The sequence below is a fragment of the Acomys minous genome, assembly GCF_964271855.1.
Source record: "Acomys minous genome assembly, chromosome: 13".
In the NCBI taxonomy this organism is placed as follows: Eukaryota; Metazoa; Chordata; class Mammalia; order Rodentia; family Muridae; genus Acomys; species Acomys minous.
This window is the reverse complement of record NC_140495.1, coordinates 79,907,954-79,922,340: the sequence shown is the minus strand read 5'-3', so window position 1 is coordinate 79,922,340 and position 14,387 is coordinate 79,907,954. Positions and strand designations below refer to the sequence as shown.

General features: G+C 42.5%; 1 protein-coding gene across 1 annotated transcript in view; it reads left to right on the top strand.

Annotated features, from left to right (window-relative positions):
• Positions 1-14,387, top strand: part of BEND6 (BEN domain containing 6) — a 56,222-nt gene that overhangs the window by 34,965 nt on the left and 6,870 nt on the right. Inside the window, exons 3-6 of the mRNA XM_084754663.1 lie at positions 2,887-3,064; positions 6,736-6,956; positions 8,433-8,625; positions 9,572-9,708. Of these exons, the coding sequence (XP_084610789.1) occupies positions 2,887-3,064; positions 6,736-6,956; positions 8,433-8,625; positions 9,572-9,699 (720 nt within the window). The 3' untranslated portion in view covers positions 9,700-9,708. The remainder of the gene's footprint in view (positions 1-2,886; positions 3,065-6,735; positions 6,957-8,432; positions 8,626-9,571; positions 9,709-14,387) is intronic.

The following is a 14,387-nucleotide window of genomic DNA, read 5'->3' as shown; positions in this document are numbered from 1 at the left end:
ATGGCGAAATACCCTCTGTATACAACAAGGCATGTGACCACAGTCAGAGAGATGGCGAAATACCCTCTGTGTACAACATGGCATGGGATTTATAAATCTCACATCCCAAGTGCCTGGAGTCTCAGCTTGGGAAAAGAAGCCTGAAAGCAGAAAAGTAAGAAGTTCTCACATGAAGAAAGCTTCTGCTATATACAAGGAAAGAGACGCTGCTCAGGGAGACTGGGGAATGAGTGCTCTCTTTTTCTGTGCTTATGTCTGTTTAAAAAGAAATAAAGTCCCTTGAAACCACTTCCCACCCTCAGATAGGCCCCTCCAGTCTCTCTCTGCTCCAGTTGCAGTCATAGTCAATCTTGCCTGTAGTGTACTCGTCCTCTCCTCCACACCACAGAGCCTGCACACGCTAAGCAACAGCTCCACTACTGAACTGCGCCCCCAGCCTGCTTTTAATTAAAAAAAAAAAGCACGCGTATGGAATCCTGAGTCATATATAAATATCGATTACACGTCATAGATTATATATTATGTATGGTACATATTTCTAAATAATGTATCATTCATTTCAATTTCTCATTTCTCTCTCTTTTGGGCAAGGTTTTCACTATGTTGCTTAGAGTAACCTTCTTTCTTGAAATCAAGCAATCCTCCTGCCTCCGCTGCCTAAGGAGTTGGCACATATGGAGCTACTGCACTGGCTTGCTTAATTTTTAACTGTACAAATGATACATTGTTTACTATTTAACTATACAAACGATACATTGTGGGTTTTTTGGTTTTTTTGTTTTGTTTTGTTTTGTTTTGTTTTTTTACTTCCAGGGCTTGCTTTTTTCCACTCAACATTGTACTAACATTAATCCTGTATGGCTGTGATTTATCAGCTGTCAGTGCTGTGTAAATCCCTCTGTGTTCAGCACAAATTGTCCCCTGTCCTGGCAGTAGGCATTTGGATTGTCTTTAGATTCTCACCATTCCGAATCTTGCTTCAATTGAAAGTCTTGGGCGTGTTTCCATGTATGCATGCAGATCCGGCGCTCATGTGCGAGAGCACAGGAGAGATCAGCGTTAAGCTTCATATGATAACATTACAGCACTTTCCAAAGTGGTGTGTCAAGTTCGCTCCAAACAGCAACATATAGAGCAACAGTGTTCCATGCCCACTCTGTTTAGCTTTATCATATACCTTGGGCTTTGCTCAAATTTTGACCTTACCTCTGCTCACTAATGAGGTTGAATATCTATGTGTCTGCTGATGAGCCGTATACATTTTCTATTCTGTAAAATGACCCTTTTGTATCATCTGCTCATTTTTTTCCATTGAGTTTTTGTTTTGGTTAACAGCACTGCAGATATTTCCCGTTGGTTCCTGTGGACTTTTCCCTTGTATGAGCATGCATAAGTATGTATACACATACGTAAGCACCTACATGTGACTGTATGTGTATATACACCTGTGTGTTGTGAGAGTGTGTGTGTGTGTAAGAGAGAGTGTTGGCCAGTGCACATGTGTTTATAATGAGGTAGGGATCCATTTCTTTGCCTGTCTTTCCAAGGCTGAGTGAGCCAGCGTTCCAGCATCCTTGGAGGAGCACATCTCAGTTCCCCAATGAGCTGCCATACTGTCTACATCACAGCTGCTCCGGCTCAGGCATCTGGCTTTTAACCTTGTTCTATCCCATTTCTTGGTAACTTGTCTATCTCTGTATCAGCACCAAGGTGAATCATTCTGAATTTTAAAAACGCCTTGAATTTATAGAAGAAGTCTCAATTTCTCACAATTCTTTAAGAACTCTTTGGATATCCTTGGCACTGTTTTGCTTAGAGATTTATAGTCAAGTTTAAGCTTTTATTAGAATTAACTTAACATACTTCAATTTGAGGATAATCAATATTTTTGCTTATGGCTTTTCATCTCTGACCTTCTACACTGAGGGCATCTTTCAGTACAAACAAAAAACTCTTTGTTTTCCACATAAAAAGTTTGTACATTTTTTGCTATTGATTAGTGACGTCTAGTCTCAAACAAGATACAAGCATAGACATAAAAGACATAGTCTCCAAGACTGGAAAAAAATTTTCCATAAATATGTACTTGCTAGACATTTTGTTTCTCTGTTGGAGATGACACTCAGGGTCTTTCGCATGCTCGGCAAGTGCCCTATCTTTGAGCTCCATCCTTCGCTTTTATCTACTGAAGAGTTAGAAAGAACATCTTACGCAGATATAAAATGCATACGGAAGAGCACACATCAACAACGTGGTGTCATGAATCACCGCCAAACGCGTATATCCATAGGAAAGTAACTCATCACCAGCACACTGAGAGCTCCCATCCCCCTTCTTTAGCTGCCACCACGTGTTCGCTCGTCCCTGTGTGTAACCTCTGTCCTCACAATACGTAATGTGGTTTTGAATGGTTACAAGCCATCTGTAGCGGGGATGCAGTGCATCTGACCTCCTGTCTCTACCGCCAAAGTCTGGGATTAGCGGCGTGTGCCACCGTGCCTGGCGTGCTAACCCACATGAAGGGAGTAGGATTCAGATGTCAAAGTACCTTGTGACACAAGACAGGTTCCATCTCAGGGGATCCCAGACCTAACATTGGCCGTGCTGAGTCTACCGTGTTATATAATATTCTATTTTTCACTAGTTGGGCAGAGAGTCAGAATCCTGGCTTATACTTGAGAAATGAACATGAACCTTTTTTTTAATTTTTTTTAATGTCCTGTCCTGAGTTCTGGAGGGTGGAGGAGAGACTAGGGGCCATACATCGCAGAGCTGCACATGGATGCAGACATACGTAGGTCTGATCAAGTGGCTTTGGCATACGGAACACTGGGTAATTGTTAAAGGAACTGCAGTGTCTCTTGTTGTACCTGCCTTGCGTTTTAGAGAGACCCATATTCAGGAAATGCCTTCCTGCCTGGGGAGAGCTCCAGTGATGATGAGACGCCCTTGGCAGAGCTGTCCAAGGAGGAACTTTGCACCAAAATCAAAAACCTGAAGGAAAAACTAACAAACGTCCGGAAGGAGAACGGCCGGCTTCGACAGTCTCTGGTCATGCTACAAGGTAACCCTGGAGGGGATTGGCATTGTCGATCAAAGGGGCAGGGTGTGATTAGTGTGATGTGCTGCTTTAGTGCAGACCAGCAGTTAAAAAGGGAAGAGAAAAATCAGGTCCCGAGAGAGCTCAAAAATCACGCTCTCAGAAATCGGCGGATAGCAGGTTTTAAATATGGAAGCATCTAGTGGTTGGGCACGTAATTTAGATTGTCTTGCAGTGTCCTAAATATTGTATTCATTTAGGGGTGTTCAACAGATAGTTACTGAACTTAAGTCGCTTACATGCTGGGGCTTCAGAGGGGGAAATTAGGGAAACCAAACCAATGTGCTGTGGTTTCCAGTTGCTCATCCCACCTTCCTGCCAGGAGAGCGCTAGGAAGGGCAAACTGCTCTGATCTCCTGAGAGCCACTGGCAGTGCAGAAGCAGATGAAAGAGGAAACTGAAAAAAAAAATTGGCTTGGTAGTTTCGTCCTTTCTGTAGGAGCTCCTGTTTGTGTTCCAGTTAATCTTATAATTGCATTATTATTATTTGAGTATTTGATAATATATATAATACATATATATGTATACATATATACAGTGTATTATGATCATACCAGCCTCCATTTCCTCTCCTCAGCGCCTCCCAGGCCTTCTCAACATGCCCCCTCCAACTTCATATTTAGTTTCCTAGAACTGCAGCTCAGCACTGTGTACTTTGGAAATTGCTGAGTATCTGGCAGTTGTTGTATCCTCCAGATCATAATGTGAAACACCAAATACACAGAACATTTTGAAAACGTGCTTCTGTGTACAGAATTGGTACAGACCGGCCACTGAGAGGTGTCACAGCTGTTCCCACTAGCCTGATAGCAAGCTTCTCTAGGACAGTAACTATGGAAACGAAGTGGACAGTTCCACTAAAGGCTTGGGGACAGACAAGCCGGCGGCTAGAGGGTGAGTGACGTTGGAGGCTGACAAAGATATTTATCAAATCTAAGAACTGGTGGTTTTTAAGTACAACAAGCCACATGTGCGCAGGAGGGTATTCATTCCATTAACAAACGACTAGCCTTTTATTTCTTCACTTTAAAGATGGCATTTCTATATGTATGTTCTGGTTTCACCAGAGTCCTCTGACAAAGAGAAGCAGGAAGCAGTTTTATCCAAAAAGGAAAAAAATAGCATATCGATATCTTAAAATGCTACAGATTCATCACAATGATGCCTTCTAATGCCAAGTAACTATCAATAAGTGAATTGATTATTCATCACAGAGAATACGTTGCAGAGTAGCACAACGCTAGTTAGCAAAAAAAAAAAAGTAATGGATTATTTATACACACGATGAGAATGAATTTTAGGGTATAACGCAGAGCTAATGAAGAAAACATCAAAATGCAAAATGGAAGGCTGTACCTTTGAAGCTCCTTGTGTTGGGTTCGAGGACAAACAAGACCTGTCTGTGTCTAAAGAACGTCCTGGCTCAAGCCCATCCCCCTTACTTATTTTATTTCGCCTTTTGACTGTGTAAATTAGACTTCAAACTCCATGTGCTCCAAGAAGAGCTGAAGAAACAGGCAGGACACTCCCCCGACACCCTTAACTGGAAGGAGAGATGGGACACAGTTGTCGTGTCGATTTCGATTGTGTAGTACAGCGAACACCAACAGAGGTCGGAAAGCAGAGATGAGAAAGACTTTGGCGTGCGGAGGCACGTGCACAGCCTTGGCAGTTAGAGAAACCAGTGAGGAGCCTCGAAGCCCTGCTCCTGTTAGACTTCCTTTGCTCTACGTTCCTGTTTTTGGTCTTCAAGTGCAGAGCGTGAGAACCCCTGCTTCTGATGACGTCTCTCTTTCTCTGCTTCGCCTCCTGCTCTCAGCTCAGTCTTGAGCACCTCAGAGAAGACCTTGTCCTCCCTGAGTCAAACCCTCCATGTTCTAGACGAGGTCAAATCCCTGTGCTGATCACATTTCCTGTTAACTCTGACAAAATCGCTAATATAAGCAGCTTAAAGGAGGAGAGATTTCCTTCAGCTCGTAGTTTTGGGAGGGTTACATTTGCAGGCGCCCGGTTCTGTTCCTGGGCCTAGAGTGAGAGAGTGCATTGGGTGGAGAAGCAACTGGCGTCAGAATAGACTAGAAAGCGAGGCAGGAACCAGGGACCGGTTATAATGGTCAGAGGCGTGTGCTGCGGGACCCCCCTCCTCCCGCGAGGCCCACCTCCTAAACTTTCCACAACCAGCTGCGGCCCGGCCGTTCAGCAAATGAGCTCTTCAGCAGTGTTTTGTCTAAAGCCGTAGCATACTTTATTCCTCTTCATGGCACTAGCTTACACATTTTCATTTCTTTGGGTCTACAGAATGCCAGATCTGTCCAAGATGTCCGACACCAACTACACATTTGAGAATTTCCCCCAAATCACCCTTGCCTTGAGAATTTGCTAGAAAACCTCAGAGACTCATTGAAACCCATTATAGTCCCAGCTGTGTTTACTGGGAGGGGCAGGGAGATACAAAGTAGAATACTAAGAGGAAGTGGGGGGTCGAGGCTGCCAATTATGAAGCTGTCGTGAAGAACGCCTTGTTCCACTAACATTGTAGGGCCGTGCATAGAATATTGGTTCTGAGGAAGCAGACCCAGAGCTGTGGTGCCCAAAGACTTGGTGAAGCGTCCTTATGTAGATATGATCGGCCGATTGATTGTGTTTGCACACAGTGTCGTACGGTGGAATTTTTGCATTTCTGTGTCCATTCTCTGCTTCAGACTCTTGGGTATGGAAGACTCAGCGCCCAGTGACCTCATTAGCATAAACTCCTAAGTGTGTTCTCAAGGATTCACCATCACCAGCAGATACTCCTGTCACTCCACGACAATCCAAGGGTTTATCTTGTTCAATACGTAGTTGCTGATTGATTTTAAGTAGCGGCACACACGCCCAGATTTGGATATGTCATCAGCTGGTGTGAAGATTATTACTTAACAACATGCTTAATAAAGATACTCCCAGAGAAGGAATCCAGAGAATTTCCCTCGAAAACATACAGCACCCTCAACCACTGAGTGAGGCATTAAACTAGGCAGAGGCCAGGGTCTCTTCCAGCTCCAATGACAAACTATCCATCCTTAGAAAATAAGTGAGCTATAACAGAAAGACTAGTCTACATGGCTAGTGTATGAAAGCTAGAATGTGTGATGTTTCCAATAACAAAAAAAGAAATAGAGTAGTTCAGTTGCTCTCCAAAACTCATCTTCAATATGTGACAACATAGATTTGAGTTGCAGCAATACAGGTTTATTAGTTTGATGGGATTTGGCTTCCTGGATAAGCAATCTTTGTTTAATCCATGGTTAATTGTATCTTGGCATTTACACTAGCCTAATGTGGCTTCTAGGAGGTGACTGATAATGGATCAGTTATGTGGCTACACAAGAGACTCCATGCCCTCAAATCCTGGTCCTAGCAGTGATGGAAGAGTCAACTTTTGAAACATTGTTTTTAATTCAAAGTGATGTATAGACATTCAAATATAACCAACATTTCAAAACTCATTATCAGGGAGATGATTACAAGAAGTAAAATGTTTTAAACACCTTTGCAACACACACACACACACACACACACACACACACACACACCATGCAAATGCCACTGCTACTAACGTGTTTGTAACACACCACCTTCTGTTGCCGCATCAGTGTTACCGCAGGCAGTCACCCAGTTTGAAGAACTGGTTGGGATGGCAGAGACCCTGCTTAAGGGCGGAGGAGCCGCGTCCACACCTGCATCTACTCTCTGGAGAACAACAAATAACTCCTCCCCAGATTCGTTTGCCTCTCTGTGCAGCAATTCCAACTCTACTTCCAGCTCCCCGAGTTCCCTGAAGGCCGAGGAAGAGCAGCACCCTGGTGAGAAGCAGGTTGGTTGGCGTATCTTCCCTCTGGTTTTCTGGAAACAGCTGAGCCCACAAACCAAAAGAAAGCGGAAGCAGTGGGTTCTCAGCAGCTGAGGTCTGGGCAGATTTAGGTCATTACCATTAGAAACCTATCACAAAGAAACATTTTATTTTAACGATGAGAGTTAATACTCGTGAAACAGACACCAAGTTTAGAAAACTAAAAGCAAGTAAATTGTGGGAATAAGTGCAGCTTTTAAACTATAAAATTCTTGCACCAATTATAGAAGTAGACATGATGGAAGGCGAGTCTTTGTGTCACTGAGAGACGTGTGGACCTGTGCATGCTTCACGCACACAACCATTTCCCCCTGTTCCTCTTTTTTTTTTTTTTTTTTTTTTTTTTGGTTTTTTGAGACAAGGTTTCTCTGTGTAGCCTTGGCTGTCCTAGACTCGCGTTGTAGACCAGGCTGGCCTCGAACTCACAGCGATCCGCCTGCCTCTGCCTCCCGAGTGCTGGGATTAAAGGCGTGCGCCACCATCCCCCTGTTCCTCTTAATAATAATTTTTAAAAAAGAAAACTAAAAAAATGTAAAGCTTTTGTTAAGATCATGTATGAGCCTAACAATGCGGCTCTTCCAAGGTGGCAATGAAGTCCTAACGGTCTAATAACCAGGGTATCTGAATCTGTGTGTGTAATTTCCTATCGCTATGCACCAGATGAGCACAAACTCGGTGATTTCACACAGCACAAAGTTATCACTGCAGAGTAACCAGTTCAGAATTCAATACAGAGCTCACTGGCATGAAACCAGTGTGTGAGCAGGAATATTCTTTATGTATTTAGTAAGTACACTAAATCCTACATCAATGTAGAATTTGGTTTCTAGTGTGTGTAGAAATGAGTTTCCAGCTTCCCTTCCTGGCTACAGATTGTTCACCCCCATTTTTAAGGTCCCCTAAGCTTAGCTCACACAGTCAAGCCCCTCACATCACATCTTTCCTCCTTCCTTCCTCCCTTCCTTCCTTCCTTCCTTCCTTTCTTTTTTTTTTTTTTTTTTTTTTGACTCCTCTTCTGTCCCCATCCTCAGCTTTTAAGGACTGAGCCAACCTGGCTGCCTAACTTGAACTACATTTACAACTCTTCACAGAAGTTAACATATTCACAGGAAGCAGAGGTTGGGAGGGGGCATCTTCTGAGAGCCACAGTTCTCCGAAACATTTAAGTAGGAGGTACTATAGGTAGGGTTGATCTTGAGGCATCATGTTTAGATGACCCGACAAAAATCTGCACATATTTGATGCAAAAGCCTCACAAAGGCTGGCAGACATTTCAAACATTGTAATTTCCTCTAACTGAAACGTGGACTGTATACTAAAACTAAGAAATACCACTTTAAAGAGTGCTGGTGTTTTTGTGGTATGTCTTAATTGGCATTTTTATTTCTCCAGGTGTCATCTCTTTTTCTAATTTCAGTTATCGTTTCTTATTTTTTTTAGTTCAAGATTGAAAAATGGCAGATTGCCCGTTGTAATAAGAGCAAGCCTCAGAAATTTATTAATGATTTAATGCAAGTACTTTACACAAATGAATACATGGCCACACACAGTCTGACTGGGGCAAAATCCTCTACTTCAAGGGACAAAGTTGTAAAACCAGCTCTGAATCAGAATGAAGTTCAAGAAATCATAGGTGATAATTTGATTGCATTGTATTTTCACATGAACTTGACATTGCGTTACCATTCACAGTTGGCTTATTTCCCGGTCCTTTATTTGTTTTCAGTTTTATTTTTTATGAAGAAAATTTTAGAATAATCTAGTATTGTTGTTAAATGTGAAAAGATAGGAAAAACCTTTTCATTAAGATGGTTATTAAATCTGGGCACAGGGGTGTGTATTTGTAAAGTCAGCACTTGAGAGGTGGAAGTGGGAGGGTCGTGAGGTCATTCTAGGCTTCACGGTGGAGTCAGCAGCCAGCCTAGGCTGCATAAGACCTTGTCTCAAAAGGAAAAAAGAGTGGATACTGAACTAAAAGTAAAGTGTCTAAAATGGAGAGGTTTGGATTAACGAAATACAAAGCTTAAAAAAAAAATAACAGTTTCACTATTTAAATTTTTCAGTAACAATTTGTATCGTTTTCTCTTTCCTCCTCATATCCCTCATGTTGTTCGTCCCCGGAAAGAGGTCATTTTAAAATTAGTGAATCGCCTTTAAAAAAAACAATCTACCCTTTCTCATTTTTGTTTTATCTTATGCAAACATCCAAAAAAATTTTTAGAGACTCCCCGACCAAGCTCTTTGTTTACTGTTTCTTAATTACAAGTGACCAATTTGTTTTGACTAACGTTAAAAAATGAATAAGAATCGATCCTTGAAAGCTTGGAGCAAAAAGCATGGAGTTCGTAGCAAGTGAGAGTTAAAGCGGAATAGTGTTAGAGGGAGACAAGATTACACGATGCATTTATAGTACCGCCCTTCTGTTAGCTTTTGCTATGCTTTGGAGACCTGGCTATATCCATCTTTTTAAGTGTGTCATGGAAATTTGGGGAACTTCTGTAAAACTGAGACAAAACTACGTCTCAAGATACAGAGTCCTCACGCGGTGCTCTTGTGTGTGTCGCTGTGGTCTTTTACAGGTGTGACGAAACAGGTGTTTCCCAGCGCAGATGATGTTTCCATTAGAAGGATGATAGGACAAAAACTGAATAACTGCACGAAGAAGCCGAATGTGAGCAAAAACCTTAACTCTCAGGATATTAAGTAGACCCTCATGGTATGTCTTTCCAATAGCAAACTCCATTCTGCTGTATCTGTGGACTGGCAATTTCCATGTGCTCAGTTTGGGGACACTAGTGGCCGAGGAGGTGCTACTAGGTGCCCCTGTGGGTATGAGAAGGACTGAGGAGGGATGTAAAGTTGAGAAGTGCTGAGCTCTGTCGTCAAGGTGTCTCTTTCTCAGACAGAACCTCTCAGATACTGGGTTGGGTGCTGGTAGATCTTAAAATCACTTATTATAGTTTAGTAAGGTTGTTTGTTTGTTTGTTTGTTTGTTTGTTTTCTTTCAAAAGTCAGGCATTACCCTGTGCAAATATGTGAAGTGGAATTTTGGTCGTTTCAGCTTTGCAGTGGCTCTCTGTGCTATAATTTATATTCAGTGTGCCTTCAAAGGCCCATGGGTTAGGAGCCTCGTCTCCTGCTTGCTGGTTTTGAGAGCTGTTAGGAGCTCTGGGAGTCTGGGCCTTAATGGAAGCTTTTCTGATTACTGGGGCCTTTGATGGAGACTGAGGGATGTTGATCTTTCTCTTACCTTTTCGTGCCTTCCTTCCATAAGGTGCCCCACCACACACCACAGGCCCAGGTGACCCACAACAGGGCCAATCAATCATGGACTAGAATGTCCACACCAAGAGATAAAATGGACCTTTTCTCCCCATAAAACGACTGTCCTGGATATTTGTCACAGTGTCTGAAAGCTAACTAAATACATCCTCCTCTCCACTGTTTTCATGGAAAAAATTGTGAGAAAAAAAAAAAGATATGCTTGTACTATTGATGTTTTTGTTGGCTCATGGAGTTAGGTAGAACCAACATTATAGTAAAGTTCATTTCACGTATTAAAATTTCTCCATTTTGGTTTTTTTACATGTATTTAGTGTATGAGCACACATGCACACATATGCACACACACACACACACACATGCACATGTGCCCCCATACACCCATTTACCCACCACAAAGCAGCAGTAAAGATCAGAAGACAGCTTATGGGGGCTCGTACTCATCTCCCACAGTATGGGTTCTGTGGGTTGAAGTCAGGCCATTTGGTTTGGCGGCAAGCCGAACCCACTGACTCCTCTTGCCGTCCTAGCACACCCCGCCTCCCTCTTTAACCCTCTATTTTCGTTTTAGGCTGTTCTGAGGCGAAACTCGGTCCCTGCATGTGCCAAGCATGTGCTCTACCTCCGGCTTCATCCTTGACTTGTCTTCTTTGACATCTCCTTTTCCTGTTCTCTGCCTAAACGTAGCCACCTTTTATTCAACTTTATACAGTTTTACTCACCTTCATTCCTTGTGCCTGGATTCCACATGGGATATGGAACCCTCTGTACTGCAGTAACCTATTCCACCCCCTGCCGTGGCTGTTATCACCCTCATCATTTTTGAAGGTCCTGTTCTGCTTTGTTACACAGTAAGGCCAGCTCTGGTAACAGTAAGATAAGCATCTCTCCCTAAAAATAGACCAGGAAGGAAGGAAGGAAGGATGGAAGGCCTACAGATAATAGCAGCAATGGGTTCTGTCTCTTGGCTCACACACACTAGTAGATTATCTTGAGGAGTTATAGCAAGTAAAGATATTTGGGTGTTCGTTTGTTTTTTGTTTTTCAAGACAGGGTCTCTCTGTGTAGCCTTGGCTGCCCTGGACTCCCTTTTTTTACCAGGCTGGCCTCGAACTCACAGAGATCCTCCTGCCTCTGCCTCCCTAGGGCTGGGATTAAAGGCGTGCGCCACCACGGCCAGCAAGATATTTGTCTCCCTTTTATCCATTGAGTGTTTATAACTTTCAGCAAGTATAAGCAAAACTGATCTAGAAATATTTTAATGCTCATCACTTTGGTGGCTGACACAGATGTCCGTTATGCTCTACAGTGCAAGGTGTTAAGATGGTGTTGAGTGGGGGCATTTAATGCTTTATGAAATTCTGAAATATAATAATGTGCTCCAAAAGACAGCCTTCTGAACTCACAGAGCTGGGTATATAGCACTTAGAAAAAAGGTGGTCATTATACACCACGTGCATGTCAAAATGAGACCAGGACACCCATACCCAATAATCTTGCAGTTAGGAAGATATAAAATTCATGAAGTCCCATTTACTAATTGTTGCTCCTAGTGCCTGTGCCAACAGTGTTCTGTTGTTTGCTAGAGAGTTTCAAGGCCACTCACCAATCTCTCTTCTCTCAGGTTCAGTGTGTCTGGTTTTATGTTGAGACCTTTGATCCACTTGGACTTGAGTTGTATTCAGGGTGATAAATGTGGACCTATTTGGATGCTTCTACATGCAGACATCCAGTTAGACCAGGACCATTTGTTGCAGATGCTGTCTTTTAGCCAGTGTGTATTTCTGGCTTTATCAAAATCAGGTGTCCGTAGGTGTGTGAACTGATTTCTGGTTCTTCAGTTCTATGCTATTGATCAACGTGTCTGTCTTTACGCCAACACTGTGCTCTTTTTATTACTACAGCCATGTACTAAAGACCGGGGTGGTCTTCAGTACACCTGAAGCAGTTCTTTTGTCATTTAGGATTGTTTTAGCTATCGTGTGTGTGTGTGTGTGTGTGTGTGTGTGTGTGTGTTTATATATGAAGCTGAAAATCGTTCTTTCAAGTCCTGCAAAGAATTGTGTTGGAATTTTGGTGGAGATTGCATTGAATCTGTAGATTGCTTTAGGTCAGGTGGCCATTTTCACAATATTAATCCTAGTGATCCATGAGCATGGAAGATATTTCCATCTTCTGGTATCTTCTTCAATTTCTTTTTTCAATGACTTACAGTTTTTATCATACAAGACTTTTGTAGGTTCAATTTTCGTATCAATTATATTTTATTATGAACTTATTAAACGAGCCTACCTCCGTAACAACCCGACTAACCCAAACAATCAGAAAAGGATATTTTAAAAACTCTACAATGAAACTTTTTGTTGTTGTTGTTTTGTTTTGTTTTTCAAGACAGAGTCTTTCTGTGTAGCCATGGCTGTCCTTGACTCATTTTTGTAGACCAGGCTGGCCTCGAACTCACAACGATCCACCTGCCTCTGCCTCCCGAGGGCTGGGAATGAAATCTTAAGGATATCAGTTCCTGGCGTAGTCAGCAGGATTTCAGCAGACCAGCAACTCCACCAAAGTTGCTGCTGGAACCTGGAGCAGCAGCTGAAACCCGGAGCCTCAGCTGGAGCCCAAAGCCTTGAAACTTTCCCTGGAGCAGTTCTCTTTAGGGGCCTCTTGAAGTGTAGGGATGAACAGCCAAACACCAAGTCCCAACCAAAAAGCCCCTTCTCCTGGTGTGTGTGTGTGTGTGTGTGTGTGTGTGTGTGTGTGTGTGTGTGTGTGTGTGTGTGTGTGTGTGTACACACACATCTCATACACATCTCAGTCTGTTCAAAGGTGTTTTTCACCAAGCTCCCCCACAAAGTAGTTCAACTTCTATGTGGAAAAACATCCTGCTCTCTCACATCTAAGTGGTAAACATCCTGCTCTCTTCTCCATCCCACACTTGGGATCAAAATAGAAACAGGTTCATCTCCCCTTCAGACTTTCACTCGCTTGATTAAAGTCACCCCACGATATTCTGTATTTTTATTTGTTTTTGTTTTGTTTTGTTTTGTTTTTGAGACAGGGTTTCTCTGTGTAGCCTTGGCTGTCCTGGACTAACTTTGTAAACCAGGCTGGCCTCGAACTCACAGCAATCCGCCTGCCTCTGCCTCTCGAGTGCTAGGATTAAAGGCGTGCACCACCACACGCCTTTGTGCACCCGGCTCTGTATTTTTAAAAGACTATTGTGAAAGGTATTGTTTCTCTGATTTCTTTCTCAGTCCATTTGTCATTTGTACAAAGGACAGCTACTGGTGTGTGTGTGTGTGTGTGTGTGTGTGTGTGTGTGTGTGTGTGTGTGTGTGTGTGTATTTTGGTTGGTTGATTGGTTTTTGAGACAAGGCTTCTCTGTGTAGCCCTGGATGTCCTCAAACTTGTTCTGTAGCCAAGCTGGTCTCAGACTCACAGAGATCCACCTGCCTCTGCCTCTGAAGTTCTGGGATTAAAAGAAAGTGCCACCTCCTCCTGACATGTGTGTTAATTTTATATCCTGCTACTTTACTGAAAATATTTATCATCAGGTTTTGGAGTTTCCTGGTGGAATTTTTTAGGGTCACGTAGGTATACTATCATCATCTGTGAATAAAGATATTTTGATTTTTTTTCCTTACCTATCTGTATCCTCTTGATCTTCTTCAGTTATCTTATTGCTGTAGCTAAGACTCCAGGACTATATGGAATAGGTATGGAGAGAGGAAAACCTTGCTTTGTTCCTGATTTTAGTGGAACTGCTTTGAGTTTCTCTCCATTTAAGCTGTTTTTTTGTTATGGGCTTGCTGTAAATGTCCTTTATTATGTTGGGGTATGTCCTTTGTGTCCCTAGTTCCTCCAGGACTTTTATCATGAATAGGTGCAGGATTGTGTCAAAGGCGTCTTCTGCATCTAAATGACATGTTCATGTGGGTTTTGTTTGTCAGTTTGTATCCCCTTGATAGTAGATTATGGTTTTTTATTTTGATTTATGCAGATTCATCTGCATCTCTCAGATGAAGCCTACTTGTTCATGGTGGGTGCTCTTGAATTTGGTTTGCAAGTATTTTATCAAGAATTGTGTGTCTACATTCATAAGGGAAATTGGTT